The following is an 18,116-nucleotide window of genomic DNA, read 5'->3' on the forward strand; positions in this document are numbered from 1 at the left end:
TTTTATCATTTAAAGATACTGAATTATCATGAAATATTTTCACAGATTGATAAAAAAAATGTAACTATAAAAATAAATTTGTACAAAAGGAACAGCAAATGAAGCCTAAACCCTAAAGCCAGCAGAAGAAGTGAAATAATAAAGATGAGAACAGAAATAAATGATATAGAAACAATACTGTAGAACAGATCAATAAAACTAGGAGTTAGTTCTTTAAGAGAATTAGTAAAATTGATACACCCCTAGACAGGCTTATCAAAAATAAAAGAGAGAGGGCTCAAGTAAATAAAATCATGAATGAGAGAGGAGAGATCACAATAAACACAACATAAATACAATTATAAGAGAATAGTATGAGAAATTAGGTGCTAACAAATTGAACATTCTGGAAGAAATGGATAAATTCCTAGAAACATATATATGACCAAAACTGAAACAGGAAGAAATAAAAAATTTGAACAGAACAATAACCAGCAAAAAAATGAAATCAGTAATCAGAAATCTCCCACCAAAGAAAAGTCCAAGACCAGAGGGCTTCCAAGAGGACTTCTATCAAACATTTAACAAATTAATACCTATTCTTCTCAAACTGTTCCAAAAAATTAAAATGGAAGGAAAACTTTCACAGTCATTCTATGGGGCTAGATTCCCTTGACTCCAGAACCAGACAAAGACCCCAAGAAAAAGGAGAATTACAGACCAATATCCCTGATGTACATGGATGCAAAATTTCTCAACAAGATACTAGGAAACTGTACCCAACAGTACATTAAAAGAATTATTTGCCATGATCAAGTGGGATTTATTCCTGGGCTGTAAGAGTGGTTCAGTATTCACAAATCAATCAGCACAATACACCATATTAATAAAAGGGTAAGAGCCATCCGATATCAATAGATGCAGAAAAAGCATTTGACAAGGTACAGCATTCATTTTTAATGAAAACACTCAACAGAGTAGGGATAGAGGGAATATACCTCAACAACATAAAGGCCATGTGCAAAAGACCCTGAATGCATTAAGACCCACAGCTAATAGCATCGTCAATAGGGAAAATTGCGAGCTTTTCCACTAAAGTCAGGAGTAAGACAGGGATGTCCACTTCCACCAATGTTATTTAACGTAGTACTGTCAGCAGACAACATAAGGAAATAAAAGGCATCCAAATTGACGAGAAAGATGTCAAACTTTCACTATTCAGGACCACATGTTACTCTATATAGAAAATCCAAAAGACTCAACCAAAAAAAATTGCTAGAATTGATACAAGAATTCAATAAAGTCTCAGGATACAAAATCAGCATTAAGAAATCTGTTGCATCTCTATACACAATAATGAAGCAGCAGAAAGAGAAATCAAGGAATCAATTCCATTTACAATTGCACCAAAAAACCACAAGATACCTAGGAATAACCTAACCAAAGAAGTAACAGATCTATACTCGGAAAACTGCAGAACACTTGTAAAAGAAATTGAAGAAGACACAAACAAATGGTAAAACATTCTATGTTCATAGATTAGAAGAAAAAATGTTAAAATGTCTATACCACCCAAAGCAATCTACACATTCCGTGCAATCCCTATCAATATAACACCAGCATTTTTCACAGAGATAGAAGGAACAATCCTAAAATTTGTATGGAACAACAGAAGACCCCAAACAGCTAACGAAATATTGAAAAGGAAAGAAAATCTGGAGGCATCATGATTCTGGACCTCAAGTTACAGCACAAAACTGTGGTCATCAAGACAGTATGGTACTGGCACGAACACAGACACATAGGTCAATGGAACGGAATAGAAAACCCAGAAATGGGTCCACAACTCTATGGCCAACTAATCTTTGACAAAGCAGGAAAGAATATCCAATGGAAAAAAAGACAGTCTCTTCAACAAATGGTGTTGGGAAAACTGAACAGCTACATGAAGAAGAATGAAAATGGATCACTTTATTACACCATACACAACAATAAATTAAAAATGAATGAAAGACCTAAATGTGAGACAGGAAATCATCAAAATACTAGAGTAGATCATAGGCAGCAATATCTTTGACCCTGGCCACAGCAACTTCTAACTAGACACGTCTCCATAGGTAAGGGAAACAAAAGCAAACATGAACTGTTGGAACTTCATCAAGATAAAAACTTCTGCACAGCAAAGGAAACAATCAACAACACTCAAAGGCAACTTATGGAATGGGAGAAGATATTTGCAAAGACATATCTAAAAAGGGTTAATATCCAAAATGTATAAAAACATGATACAACTCAATACCCAATAAACAAATAATCCAGTAAAGACATGGGCAGAGGACATGAATAGACATTTTCCCAAAGAAGACATCTAGATAACTAACACACATGAAAAGATGCTCAACATTGCTCATCATCAGGGAAATACATCAAAACAATGGTGAGTTACCACCTCACACAAGTCAGAATGGCTAGAATTAACAACACAGGAAACAACAGGTGTTGGTGAGGATGTGGAGAAAGAGGAACCCTCTTACGCTGTGGATGAGAATGCAAACTGGTGCAGCCACCCTGGAAAACAGAATGGAGGTTCCTCAAAAGGTTAAAAGAACTCTGCTAGGAGCCAGCCATTGCACTACTAGGTATTTATACAAAGGATACAAAAATACAGGTTCAAAAGGGCACATGCACCCCAATGTTTATAGCAACATTATCAACAATAGCCAAATTATGGCAAGAGCCTGAAGGTCTATCCACTGCTGAATGGATAAAGAAGAAGTGGTATATTTATACAATGGAGTGTTACCATGCCATCAAAAAGAATGAAATCTTGCCATTTGAAATGACATGGACAGAGGTAGAGTGTATTATGCTAAGTGAAGTCAGTCAGTCATAAAAAGGCAAAATACCATATGATTTCACTCATATTTATGATTTAAGAAACCAAATAGATGAACATAGGAAAAGAAAAAAAAAGAGAGGGAGGCAAACCATAAGAGACTTTTAAATACAGAGAACAAACTGAGGATAGCTGAAGGAGAGGTAGGCAGAGGGAGGGGCTAAATGGTTAATGGGTATTAAGGAGGGCGCTTGGGATGAGAACTGGTATAACATGTCAGTGATGAATCACTAAATTCTCCTGAAACTAATATTACACTATATGTTAACTAAAATTAAAACAAAACCCTGAAATATTAAAAAAATAGGTTGGTGCAAATCAGGTTCTAGATAATGTCCTTTTTTTATACTTATTCTTGTGTGTTTTAAATATCTTTGACTCTAGTACAGCATGTTTCCTAAAACCCCTCACTTTTTCCCTAGATGAATGAAAATATAATAACATAAAGTTGACATAAATGTATTTACCCAACACTATAATTATAACTTCACATCGCTGTTAGTGATACTTTTCCAAATTTATACAAAATAGCATCTTCATTAGGAAACTGACCTTGTTCTGACTGCTTTCATTATTTACTGGGTATCAAAAATGTAGATTCACAATTTCTAAACAACAGACATTATTATTTGGATTTCAAATATTCAACATTAGGGTGAAATCCATCTTCAGTTTTCACATCAGTTGAATTTCATGACCTTCATAAATAAATATATAACGAAGAATGCATCTGCTTGAAGGAGAGGCACCACAGCATGCCCATGTATGACAGTGTGTTCTGTCTTAATTAGGTGTTTTTTAACAACTCTTCTAACAAGAGCCAAAGCCCTAAAACATCTCTCAAGGGTTGTTCAAAGATATGTGGAGAAGATTCAAAGTGAAATCATACAGGAAACTCGTAACAGAAATAGGGAGTCTGAATTTTCTGTTGATTGTATAGTGTTAAACTCTTTGTAGATTTGACAAAATTATTTTTCTTCATGACTCCCAAAGAAACAAATCCAATTTGGTTATATCGAGGTGCTATGTCAATGTGGCAAGTGCAAAGATATTCCATTTCCTATAAGGGTGAGAATTACCAGTCATTTCAAAGAGAATTGCATGATCAGTATCCATTAAATAGAAAGTTTGACCTGTAAAATTCAATAGTTCAGAGTTTCTCTTTTAATATTTAAATAATAGAAGATATCTTTCTTTTTTATTGTTTTGAGAGAAAGAGAGACAGCTCAAGGAGGACAGGAGCAGAGAGAGAGGAAGACCGAGAATCCCAAGCAGGCTCCACTCTTCTAGTGCAGAACCCGACATGGGACTCGATCCCACGAACCTGAGAACATGACCTGAGCTGAAACCAAGAGTCAGATGCTCAACCAGCTAGATGCCCCTAGAAGATATCTTTTTTCTTCATCTTCTATAGCATAAATAATCAGACATTTGTACTCAGACACAATATTTTTGTATTTATTTTCTAAAAATAGCATCGTCTCTTTGTTAAGATGAAAACCATTTCATACCCTTCATAATATAAAATGGTAAATATCTTGCACGGGTTTTCTATTCAGAGTGTTTTTATAACTTCAGCATAACCGATTATGAAATCCTCCAGGTTTCAAGATGAGTTGTCATTTTGTCTAGTTAATACTAGATAAAATGCTATAACTTGGGAAATTGGGTAAGAAAATTTATTGCTATTGAAAAAGGGGAGTAGAAGATTACATTTCCCCCCTGCCTTGACTTGTTTTAATGGGGTAGTTTGAGTTTTACGGAGATAGAATTTTTAAATTAAAGAAAAAAAAATCTAATTTCAGTATCAACTGTCAATCAAGGAGATTGCCAGATCAACTTTTCAACCTTCAGGCAGATTTATGACTACAGCTTAAAATGGACAGTGCTTGGGCAGAAGTTTCTAATTATGCCATTCAAATTATTGCTGAGCTGCAAAATATAACAAGCGTAATTGGATGATAAATTAAATGTATATTGTTGTTCCTACTTTTATGGATGCAAAAGTTATATCCTTTCTTTAGCAATTATGTGAGCAAATGTTATTTTAAATGTAAAATTTTGTTGTGTTTCTTGTTCTTTCGGAATATGTAAGATACCTAACGCGTAAAAAGATTCTAAAGGAACACACAATTTTTGTTTGCAGCTACTGTTTCCTCCGAAGAATACCAGTTGGAATCAAACGAGTAGAATGGATTATTGCTTATTGCTGCCTTTTACGTTGGGAATTTCTCTCCTATGGCCTTGCTTTATGGCCACAGAAATCTCTCAAACAGAGGAAGTTAAGCACCCAGTGGATTCTCATTTGAGAGTGAAGCGTGGTTGGATGTGGAACCAGTTTTTTGTACCAGAGGAAATGAATAAGACTAATTATCACATTGGCCAGGTACTGATTTTATCAGAGTGTTACAGGAAATACTATTATGTAAATCTAAATGGATGGGTTGAGGAAGTTTTAAGGCATTTGATGCGTCGTACATTTTCTGGGTGGAACCCTTAGGAAGCGTTAGCCATAGGCCTAATTAATTGTTTCTGATTTCCAGGCACCTAAAATACCTGCAAAACTTGAGGAGGAAGGAAACCTCTGATTTTCAAATTTCACTTTTGTCTCCCATATGAAAATAGAGCCCTCATTTATCAACATCTGGAAATGTGATGGTGTTATTTTTGGTAATGGATCAAAGCAACCACACTGAGAATAATAACGTTTACCAACAGTATTTAGCCTGAGTTTCTATCATGCTCAGTAGGTGTTGATTTACCCATCATTAATTTTTCATGAAGCAGATTAATACCAAGCCCTTTTACAGTTAAGTAGCTTCAAGAGCATACACACTTCATTTGATTATGAAGTATAAAGAATAATTATTTTTACTTTCTTGTAAGATATATGTATATATCTTTAAGATATATATATATATTTAAATTTTCTAATGAGATAGAATGTTCCCTATTTATGTTTTTGGTTTTTATTATCATTCAATATTCTTTAAACAGAGGTAATTACAATACCGTGTCCTTTTTCTAAGGATCTTTCTCTAGATGAATGAACTGAAATAAGTTTAACCACTAATTAACTGGCACTAAAATTTAATTGGGCCCAAAGGGTGAAGCACTCAAAATTCATGAACTCCCTTTCCCTGGCCCTTTCAGGAAAGCTTCAGTGTTAGCACGATGTCCAGATTCCAGAGGAGTCCGTCTATCACCTCCGGTGAATGTGTATGTGTATACTCCACCAAAGGCTTAGATTGGGATCTTATGCAAACAGATTTCAAACGTTTGTGCATGTATGTGTTCCTGCTGTGAGTCGGATTTCTCATCTCTTTATTCTCTAAGATGACTCCAGGTAAATCACAGGCAGGATGGCACAAATGAGGTCCACAGTTAAGTGTCTGCTGGTTAACTGAGTCTCTAGTCGCATTTGCGGTGGAGTCCACGGAGTACCATATGCTCTGCCATCAATGAGTGGGGTGACAGACTCACACAGACGGGGAACTTTTAGTGAATGAGACTCTGCAGGGAAGTGCCTCAGTACAGTCAGAGCAGAGACTACCTCCCTGGCTAACTGTCACATTTTCTAGTTTGTGTTTTTGTGCTCCGGGCGCTCCCGGCACATCTCCTGTTCGGTTCACGTCGTGGTTGGTTTTGCCTATTTTTTCATTCTATAAAAATACTTGTGAAAATATTCTAACGGATGTTTTGCCTTGAAACACTGTCATTCGACTTAAATGACACACAGGTAACTGCTTTAAAAGAGAGTAATAATGAATACCTAGGTGTTGTCATTAAAGAGCTGGTGAAAATTAAATGTAGCTGATGTGTCCAAGATGACTTTCTTTTTGCACTATTTGTTAACAGATATTAGGTTTGGAAAGCACAATTAAGTAAAAATGTAAAGGCATACTGATTTGCCAAATCAGTGGTAATTTCCTGATTGAAAAAAGTAGTTTTGAATAGAAATATAGAAAATATCATGACACTGGGGCTGTCTGGGTGGCTCAGTCGGTTGAGCGTCCCACTTTGGCTCAAGTCATGATCTCCCACTTTGCGGGTTCAAGCCCCATGTCAGGCTCTGTGCTGACAGCTCGGAGCCTGGAGCTACTTCAGATTCTGTGTCTCCCTCTCTCTCTGCCCCTCCCCTGCTCACACTCTGTCTCTCTGTATAAAAAATAAATAAAAACATTTAAAAAATTAAAAAGAAAGAAAATATCATGACACTAGAATTCATGAAATTAAAATGTCTTTAACTTACGAACTTTGTGACCTTAAAAGGCAGATACTTAATATATATTCATGTATATTTAAGTAAATATATATACATATTTTTTATTTTTATTTTTTTTACTTAAAATGGGTCCACGAAAAGACCAAACTCACTGATCTATGAAAATTATACTGTGCAGATACTTGGAATACATTTACTCATTACTAAATTTGACTTATCATCATCCTAATATTGAATCAAATTTTCAAATTATATTAAAATGATACCTGAAAAACATAGGACATACATAACTTTCCTTTGATATAATTATTGGAAAGGACACTGTTTCCCTTAATCTCTTATTAGTAAGTCATGGAGACTTCCTTTTTATCTTATGAGTAGTGAAGAACCATCACATTAAAAGAGCTATAGCTCTTTTATTATAGCATTATTATTATTATTATTCCCAATCTGTTTCTTTCATTGAATAGCCGTGTTATTCAACACATTATTAAAATTATTAAAATTAATTGTTGTAGATACCTTCAGGTATTCCACACAATCACGTAGAAAAATATTAACTAGTCCATTGTACCTTGAACTATCAGAAAAGTTATGAATTTGTTTAAGATTGTGTTTCTTGGTTAGCTTTGTAAATTTTCAGGAAGCTCTTACTTTAAAGAAGGGCTTATTTGTAAATGATGAATCAAGAAAACCAGGGATTCACAATAATTTCAGGATGATGGCATACTTCTCTTTATGTAAAGGTAATTTAGATATGAACAAGCAACCAGTGTTGCCTATATCATAATAACCCTTGTTTTTATATATCAAATTCAGAAGTCCATTAACATTATGAACGAACAAATTCACTTTGCTTTTAAACATAAAAACAATTAGGGTCTGGGGCGCCTGGGTGGCGCAGTCGGTTAAGCGTCCGACTTCAGCCAGGTCACGATCTCGCGGTCCGTGAGTTCGAGCCCCGCGTCAGGCTCTGGGCTGATGGCTCGGAGACTGGAGCCTGTTTCCGATTCTGTGTCTCCCTCTCTCTCTGCCCCTCCCCCGTTCATGCTCTGTCTCTCTCTGTCCCAAAAATAAATAAACGTTGAAAAAAAAAAACAAAAAAACCCAAAAAAACAATTAGGGTCCAAGAAGAAAAGACATATTTGACAATTGAATAGAACATGTTGGGAAGAAAGAGTTAGATCTAATTTGGCAAAACTCAAGCCATAAATGACCATGTTACCTAGTGGTTTGCAGGAGAGGCTCTTGGGGTCAGACAGACCTGTTGTCTAAATCATAAACTTATACAAAACCATGACTCTGTGAATGTTTAAAAATTTTTCAGTCTCTCTTTCTCTGTAGAAATGATAATGTCAATAATTTTTATCTCATGATACTATGAGGATAAATTGGGAAATCATATAGAAAACGATTTGTACATTTTATAGCATGTTATAAATGCCAAAATGGATGGCTCAGCTATCATTACCTTCCCAACATGCTCCCTTATTTTCTTGGTAATATTTTCTTATTTCCTACATGTTTTTAACCTAGAGATAGAATACCACTGTTTATCTAGACTATTATCTGCCTATCAGTCTCTAGGTCCCAATCTAACACAAATATTTGAGAGCGTGGTTTTGGTGACTCAGAATGTAATCATAGAGTAAACATGAGCCACCAACTTTGGTGTGCATCATTTATGAAAGGCACTTTGTTTTTCAATTATTAGTTTCTAATTAGAATAATCTATTTAGAGTAATAAGATCTGTACAGTTACTTATACTGAAATATCAGACTCCTCTGCTTGATGACACAATTTAATCTTAAAATTAATATTTCACCTGATTTAATATCCTATGGGAATTACATGGGGTTATTAACATGGGGGAAAATGAACAGACAGGAAAATAAAATCATTAAAATTGATTTGTCCATTTAAATATGCCTGGAAACTAAATTATCCCTCTTTGCACTTGCAGCTAAGATCTGATTTAGACAATGGAAACAACTCTTTCCAGTACAAGCTTTTGGGAGCTGGAGCTGGAAGTATTTTTGTCATTGATGAGAGAACAGGTGACATTTTTGCCGTCCAGAAGCTTGATAGAGAGGAACGATCCCTCTACACTCTAAGAGCCCAGGTAATAGACAGCACTACTGGAAGGGCTGTGGAACCGGAGTCTGAGTTTGTCATCAGAGTTTCGGATATCAATGACAATGAACCAAAATTCCTAGATGAACCTTATGAGGCCATTGTACCAGAGATGTCTCCAGAAGGTATTGCATATTAATTTACATCAAAGATATATTAACAATTACAACAGATTGAAATTTTTGAGCTAATGTTTTGGAAGCGAATTAGTTAAAGTTCAACACTCGTACTTCCTTCTACAAACATGTTAAGTCAAATAATTTTAAAAATTAGACTATCATTTAAATTTTGTAAACAATGGTACTATATTTTAATACATTAGTTGTCGTGTTAAAATATCTCAGTCTTCAAGGCAATAGAAGAAAAGGGTTAAATATGTGGTTTTTAGTGATTTATAAAATTCTTTAGCTTATTCACTTACTAGTTTCTCCCTTGCAAGAAGGTATTTTCCAAAACAAGATATAATTTTGTCTCTGAAAAAAGTATGCATGGCCATCTGGAAAGATATGCACGTATAAATCATAGAATCCAATTTATAAGACAAAAGTACTATATGCTTCAAAGTCATGGAACATAAAGACTAAAAACGAAAAAAGGGGTCGAACACCTCTGTGCAACTGTATTTATTTTCAAAGTTCCTTTCATACCTACTGTTATTTTTATAAATATCTTAAATATAATGCCTGTAGAAGCAAGTGGTTTCCATAAGATATAAGAACTGACTGCACTGAAAATCAGAAATGTCTTTCTAATAGAGGGGAATTATGGTGTGGCTGTGCAAAGTTTGTCCACTCATTCATTCATTCAGAAAATGTTGGCAGCACAATATATAGTAAAATTAAGTTCATAAAATTTTCTTAAGTGTAATAAATTCTATTCAATAATGGTCATTTTAAATTATATTAACAGGCTTTAAAACTGCTTTACCTAACATCTGATTGATTAGCCAACAATTCTAAAAGTGTATATTCTACTGTATATTTTCCTGATTCTTTGTTTTTTAACAGTCCGGGAAGCAATTTAAAGACTTCTTTCTACGTGCATTCAGAACATAGGTCTTTACAACATAAACAAATTTAGCTGTGAATATGTATCAAGACTGATTATTATTAGACATAAACGACACATGAATATTGCATTTGGTAGCCAGGCAGTGAAACATTTCATTTCTCCCCTCCTCCTCCTCCTCCTCCTCCTCCTCCTCCTTTTTTTTTTAAACAGCATACATTATGGACCTAACATTTACTAGCAAATTTTGTAAAATGTAATTTTGGAAGTAATTGCTAGTATGAAACCTATATCTTAGTTCTAACACAGCGAACAATAACTATTTTAAATAAGGTGACCCTTGATGCTTTCCATTATGAAAGTGTTAATTATGAGTGAAATATGATGATTAATTGACTGGAGAAGGTGGGACTTTTAGGAAATGATATTTGAAGTGGATTACAAAGAATACAGTCATGCCATATTCTAGAAAAAGATTCACATTGCGGTAGGATAAGAATTGCCTATATCAATATGGGAGTGATTGATAGAGAGAGTCTGTAAGCATGACGATGGATGAGATCCCCTTGGCAGAGAATGTAGGTAGAGAAGAGAAAAGCATACTAGGTGAGCTGATTAAAAAGGGGGGTGACTGGGAAATTGGAATGAATGAGATTGGTCAGTGATAGAGGACAAAGAAAGACATGAAAAGCGGTGTTACAAAGGAAGAGATCCTCCAACTTTGTTAAATAAAATCAAAGTGTACTGACTGTAGTGACTTTTGATTTGGCAAGTAAGAGGCTCCTAGTGATTTTGGTTGAATTGATGCAGCTGCAATATTCTGAAGATTATTCTATTGCGTGAATGAATGGAGAAGAGGAAATTACAGTGAATTTAGCCAACTTTAAAAGATGTTACGCCACAGGGAAAAAATAGAGATTTAAGGCACTAGGTAGAAGGAGATAAAGGTAAAGAGGATTTTGTTGTTGTTACTTATTATTTAATCATTTATTAAGATGGGAAATTTAATATCACAGTGATATACTATAGGGAATGATCCAAAGAAGAGTATTCTTGAAGAAAAATAAGGGGGCTTTATCTGCTGGGAACCTATTCTCTTTTTTTTTTTAATGTTTATTTTTTTATTTTGAGAGAGAGAGAGAGAGAGAGAGAGAGAGAGCATGAGGGTGAGGGGCAGAAAGAGAGTGAGAGAGAATCCACCTGTGCTGTCAGCACAATGTCTGATGCAGGGCTCTATCCCATGAACCATGAGATTGTGACCTGAGCCAAAATCAAGAGTCAGATGCTTAATGGACTGAGCTACTCAGGAGCTCCTGGAAAACTATTCTTGGGAAAGGAAAGACCCATGGAATCCAGGGCAATAATAGAGGAGACAGATTTCAATAGGTTAACACTTTGGTTGATATCAAACCAGTTCATAAGTGATTGTTTCTATCCATTAAGTATGAGACAAAGGCAGTAATTGAGAGCAAAGGGGTGGATTTTTAGATACAGAACAGAAGGTACAAAAAGGCCAGTTTGTAGAGTTGGAAAGTTGGCCTACAAAGAGATTGCAGTGTGTGCATACAGTATTTGCATCATGACATCAAGTGTAGCCACGAGGCTGGTTGATTCAACAGAGATCACAAAACTTTGGTTTGTTCTATATGGTGTTTGGCTAGTGCATATCTCTTTGCTTTGCAATTCAAGGTTAATGTGCCTATTAACTTAGTTCATCTGTGTAATTCAGTATATCCTGTGAGAGTGCCAGTCAGGGTTCAGACCCGGTATGGAATCATAGTAAAATCAATGAGCACTTTTTATTCCTTTCTGTGGGAGGAAGGGACAAAGAGAACAATAGTCAACTGTTATCAGAAATGTCATCTACTATGGAGATAGAGGAATATCCCCATTGTCATGTCAACTGTTGGGTAGATGGTTTCCCTCTGAAGCATTCCTGTAATTATTAACTTTGCCTTGAAGAAACCACTTAGAAGTATATGCGATTTTTTTCTGTTTTTCTCAATCTCCATGCTTAAATAATGAATAATATGAATTACTTTACCTGAACCTATACTTAGTTCTTCATGTTCTTTCCATATCATTGCCATTTTATAGGTCCTTGAGTTTTGATCTTGCTTCCAAATTCCCTACTCACCTATTTCATTCTTCACAAAGCAACAGGTGCAAACATTTTATCTGTTGTCTTAACTATTTAGTATTGTATTATAGTCGTTTACCAATTATTATATTTGAATCTGTACTTTGAATTTATTTGGTGAAGCACTGAAAGGAATTTACATTTGAGCATTGTCATCATAAGGGAGAACCAAGAAAACTACAAACTACTTGTTGCTTATTAAACACATATTTATTCACAAGTAACAGTGGACTTTTACTGATTACATTTCTATTGGAAATGCAATTACTCTCAAAACTAGAACTACCAAGTAGAATTGAGAAAAAAACATTGTTTTTCTACTTGTCGGTCTGGAATTATAAAATTATTATCCTTCTTCCACACAAAAAATACAAGATCTAATAGGCTAAGAGTCCCACAGTACCTTAAGTTTGGGGTGATTGAGTAAAAGAATGAGTACATGGATAGGTGAAAATGCTACAGAAGTGAGTAGATGAGGTTTGGAAGATGAACAGAGATACTGGTAGATATAAAATCCAAGGAGAATCTGTGGGTGTGAGTTGAGGCACACAACGATCAAAAGTGCTGCAGATAGCCTTCGGATAGTGATGACTCCATTTTGAAATTTCTTAGTCCAGAATTCCTAGAAATATACAACCTACCAAGACAGAATCATAAGAAATAGAAAATCAGGGGCACCTGGGTGGCTCCAGGTTAAGCATCAAGCTCTTGATTTTGGCTCAGGTCATGATCTGATGATTGTGGGATCAAACCTTATGTTGGGCTCTGCACTGGGTGTAGAGCCTACTTAAGATCCTTTCTCTCTCTCTCTCTCTCTCTCTCTCTCTCTCTCTCTCTCTCTCTCTCACCCTACCCTACTCATTCCCACTCTCTTGCCAAAGGAAAAAAAAACAAGAAAAAAAAATCAGAGCAGATTATTAGTAAGACTGGATCAGTAACTAAAAACATTCCAACAAACATAAGTCCACCATAAGTTGGCTTCACTGGTAAGTTCTACCAAACATTTTAAACAATAATTAATACCAATCCTTCTCAAACTCTTCCAAAAATTTGAAGAGGAGGGAACACTCCCAAACTCATTTTACAAGGGTGGCATTGCTCTGAGACCAAAACCAGATAAGGGCACCACAGGAAAACTACCTGTCAGTATCTCAGGTGAACATTGATGCAAAAATTGTCAACAAAATTCTAGCCAGCCCAATTCAACAACACATTAAAAAGATGATATAAAGATGAAGGGGGATTTATCTCTGGGATGCAAGGATGGTTCAACAACAGCAAATCAAATATGATATACCAGCTTAGTAGAATAAAGTATAAAGATCATATAATCCTCTCAACAGATGCCAAAAAAAACACTTGACAAAATTCAACAATTTTTCAGGATGAGAAATGCTCTCAGTAAATCAGTTACAGAAAGGACATACCTGAGCATAATAAAAGCCACATATGACAAAACCCCAGTGAAAATCATACTCAATATTGAAACACTGAAATATTTTCCTCTAAGATCAGGAAAAAGACAAAGATGCCCACCCTACTTTTTTTGACATAGTACTGGAAGTCCTGGCCAGAGCAATACTCTGTACCTAAGTATACTCAGTGGTGAAAAACAATGGTCATTTCAACAAATAGTGTTAGTGTTGGGAAAACTGGATATTCACATGCAAAAGAATGAAATTGGATCCTTATACTACTCATACAAATGAACTTAAGGACTAAAGATTGGACACGAAAGCATAAGAAAAAATGTTGACATTGGTCTTGGCAATGATTTTTTGGATATGGTACCAAAAATAGAAGCAATAAAAGGAAAAATAAGCAAATTGGACTGCATCGAACAAAAAAGCCTTCTGCACAAAGAAACAATCATCAAACTAAAGAGGATACTTCCACAATGGCAGAAAATATTTCTACACCATCTATCATAAGAGGTTAATATCCAAAATATAGAAGGACCCCCATACAACTCAATAGCAACCCCCAAAATAATCCAATTAAAAATGAGCAGAAGGTATGGATAGACATTTCTCCAAAGAACAATACATATGGCCAACAGGTACATGAAAAGATGCTCAATATCACTAATCAGTTCAGGGAAATGCAAATCAAAACCACAAGAAGATATTACCTCACACCTGCTAGAATGGCTATGGTCAAAAGGACAAATAAGTGTTGGAAAGAATGCAGAGAGAAAAGAGAAAGTGAGCGCTGTTAGTGAGAATGGTAATTGGTGCAACCACTATGGAAAAGAGTATGGAGGTTTATAAAAATTAAACGTAAAACTACCATATAATCCAGCCAACTCACTTCTGGGTATGTATCAGACGAAATGGAATCACTGTCTCAAAGAGATATCTACACCTCCCTGTGCATTCCAGCATTATTTACAATAGACAAGACATGGAAACAACTTAAGTAAGTGTTCATCATGGATGAATAGATAAGGAAGATATGGTATATATATATATATATATATATATATATATATATATATATACACACACACACACACACACATATAAAGAGAGAGAGATAGATATATATACACACAATGGTATATTATTCAATCATAAAAAACATGAAATATTGCCATTGGTGACAACATGGATGGACCTTGAGGGCATTAAGCTAAGTGAAATAAGCAAAAGAAAGACAAATACTATATAATTTCACTTATATGTACACTTTTTAAAAACATTTCAACTTGTACAAACAGAGTAGAATGATGATTGCTGGGTCTAGGACTTGGGAAAATGAGGAAGTGTTGGTCAAACTGTAACATTACAGTATTACATATTGGAAGGTTACCAAGACATTAGGTCTTAACTATTCTCACCACAAGAAAGTAAAATTGTAATCATGGAGGTATTAACTCACTTTATTGTGATAATCATTTCTCAATATATTTGTGTATATCATTCATCACATTGTATGCCATAATTGACACAATGTTGTATGTCAATTATATCTCAATAAAGCTTGTAGAAAAAGAAATTCACTTTAGTAACATTTACCATCAAAATGACATAAATATGTTACCCACTATAACAAAAAAGTGGTTGAATTCAATTTAGATAATTTTACTTCTTGACCTCATAAATTATAATAATAAATTTCAACATGTAGCAGAGAATTCTCAGAAACACAAACACCCTGATTTCTTAAAATATATCGAATTTGAAAATTAAACTGTATGAAATTTATATCTTTGGACATGTAAGTTTGAATGTGATTGATATTGGGATGGATTACTCTTTGTATGCTTTCTGAACATATTGTTTGCTTTCTTAAACACAGTTTATTTATTTGACTTAAATTTTCTAACATTATGAAAAGTAGAGGTGTCAAAAATACAACACAAGAATAATAAGAATGACCTAATTTTCAGGTTCCTGTAGACAGGAAAACGAAAAAAAAAATATTTGAAGAGTATTTTTCACATTTAAGGTGACAAGTGGGAAAATGTCTATTTTTTGAGTTTCACTTGGAGGTTCTAGATTGTAAAAGTAATTGCATCTCAAATATAAACACAAGAGGGATGGGCCAATCAGTCCCTGTAAATAAATAATGATCCTCATACTAATAAAATAAGTTCCCAGTGTGAAACAGTGAGCACATCCACGATTAGAACATTATTTCTATCATGAATTTGAATTCTGAACATTATAATTTGACTAGGTTATCTACTGTCTTATCTGTTTTAATGTCACAAAAATCACAGAATCAGAATGTAGGTCAAAATATTATCACTTCCTTTGGTCTTCTTTAAGATTGACCATTATGCAATTCAACATCCTCTCAGTAAATTTGCTTCAGAGTAATCAAAGTGTACTCGTACTAGAACTGCATGTAAAAATAGCTTTCCTATTAGACAATTTATATCTTCATTCTAAGAAAAATCTGTTTAATATTTTTACCACTGAACTTAATGCACCAAAATTACACACTAAAATAAATGAGTCATTTTGAAATCTACCAGTTCAAATCTTGGCATTCAAACATATATTTAACTAGGGCACACTGTTTATTGAGTACTCTAGAATAAATGGAAACTTTGTATATAAAATGTCCTTGTCACAAGTTGCTGTCTTTTCTACTGCCTACATGATATCTCAATTAACCTGCATATCAAAATTTATCACTCTTTTACATTTTTATGGATATCTCCCATAATCTCTATAAAGAAGATAAAGTATTCAGTGTGAAATATGAGATATCATCTAATAAAGTTTTGTTACTAATATTAAACTAAACTTCTGAATGAGAATCATTCAGTCCTCTGTAATACCTCTGCTTAATACTGAATTCCACATAAATCAATATTGATGGGGTTATACTATTCTTACATTAGGTTTTACTCTTGATGGGAGAATAAGTCTAACATGTCGAGAAATCGTATTCATGCTGTCAATAATCCTTTTGACCTTCAAAAATCTTATATAGACTTGTAAATTTTAGCACTTACGAATAATTACAAAGTGTCATTTCTAGGTAGGTTCTCACATACAATAAATATTTTGTCTTATGTTAATATGCCATTATCTCACCATAATTTTGTAACTTGTGTCACAACAAATGAAGTATATTGGCAAAGTGAAGTATATTCCCAGTTCCCATGGTTTAGACTACTAAACTATGATTTTCCTCTCAAGAATTTAGTACAAGTTTACATCCTGTGTTACCTATGTAATAGTATATTTTTGTAATATAGTATTGCTGAGAAAATGGGTAAAGTCAAATATTGTGTTAAATTTTTCATAAAGTCCCTTTGCAAAAAAATAGCTTTTTTTTTTTTTTTAATTTTTTTTCAACGTTTATTTATTTTTGGGACAGAGAGAGACAAAGCATGAACAGGGGAGGGGCAGAGAGAGAGGAAGACACAGAATCGGAAACAGGCTCCAGGATCTGAGCCATCAGCCCAGAGCCTGACGCGGGGCTCGAACTCACGGACCGCGAGATCGTGACCTGGCTGAAGTCGGATGCTTAACCGACTGCGCCACCCAGGCGCCCCGCAAAAAAATAGCTTTAAAGAGAGGATTTTAAACATGCCTGATTTTCTATGGAAACTGCATCTGGCTTAACCCAAGATTTCCCTGGTCACTGTGTGAGCCAGGAGATTAGAGAAGCTGAGCATTGTGTATGAATAGATAATGATGAAGGGCCACCTTTCAAAGGTCATGATATGCAAGACTGAGCAAAAGGACATGATATTGAATGGAGGTTCCATCTCCCTTGTAGTGCACAAGAAACAGTTGGTGAGAAGAAAAAATTGAAATATAAAGCAGCAGATGAAACTACTAACAAATAAAACTACCTTGGCCAAGTAGACTAAAGTCATGACCCAGACTTTAATAGATGTGAATGACCCATGCCAGACTGGGGGATCCAGCTAAGGCAGCCAATGCCCTGTACCTTAAAGGTATGGAAGTCAGGGGACATCGCCATTGCCCCTGTTCTCACCTTGAATTAACATGCTGTGCTTCTGAGAACACCAAACCCTATCATGCCTAAGGAAAGTGTTGTTTACTGGAATTTGCCATGATATGTCTCACCAGGATGGGTAAATTACTCGACCACTCTGGTTGAAGGAAACGATTCACTCCTCACTGGGATACCATTGTCCTGCTGCAAGCCGGACCTATTGAAACAGAATATCCCTGGAATGGAACACACACCATTAAAAGAAAGGGAAAGGTTAGGGTCCTGAGCTGGCATATCCCACCACCAACTC

The 18,116-nt window shown here is 35.0% G+C and overlaps 1 protein-coding gene across 4 annotated transcripts in view; it reads left to right on the forward strand.

Moving 5' to 3' along the window:
* The window catches only part of CDH19 (cadherin 19), a 108,306-nt gene that overhangs the window by 26,493 nt on the left and 63,697 nt on the right, over positions 1 to 18,116 (forward strand). For all 4 annotated transcript variants that reach the window (XM_040478600.1, XM_040478601.1, XM_040478603.1 and 1 more), the window contains exons 2-3: positions 5,022 to 5,261; positions 9,065 to 9,359. In XM_040478600.1, the coding sequence (XP_040334534.1) occupies positions 5,067 to 5,261; positions 9,065 to 9,359 (490 nt within the window). In that variant the 5' untranslated portion in view covers positions 5,022 to 5,066. The remainder of the gene's footprint in view (positions 1 to 5,021; positions 5,262 to 9,064; positions 9,360 to 18,116) is intronic.

The sequence above is a fragment of the Herpailurus yagouaroundi genome, unplaced genomic scaffold, assembly GCF_014898765.1.
Source record: "Herpailurus yagouaroundi ecotype Mexico unplaced genomic scaffold, PumYag 142, whole genome shotgun sequence".
Taxonomy (NCBI): domain Eukaryota; kingdom Metazoa; phylum Chordata; class Mammalia; order Carnivora; family Felidae; genus Herpailurus; species Herpailurus yagouaroundi.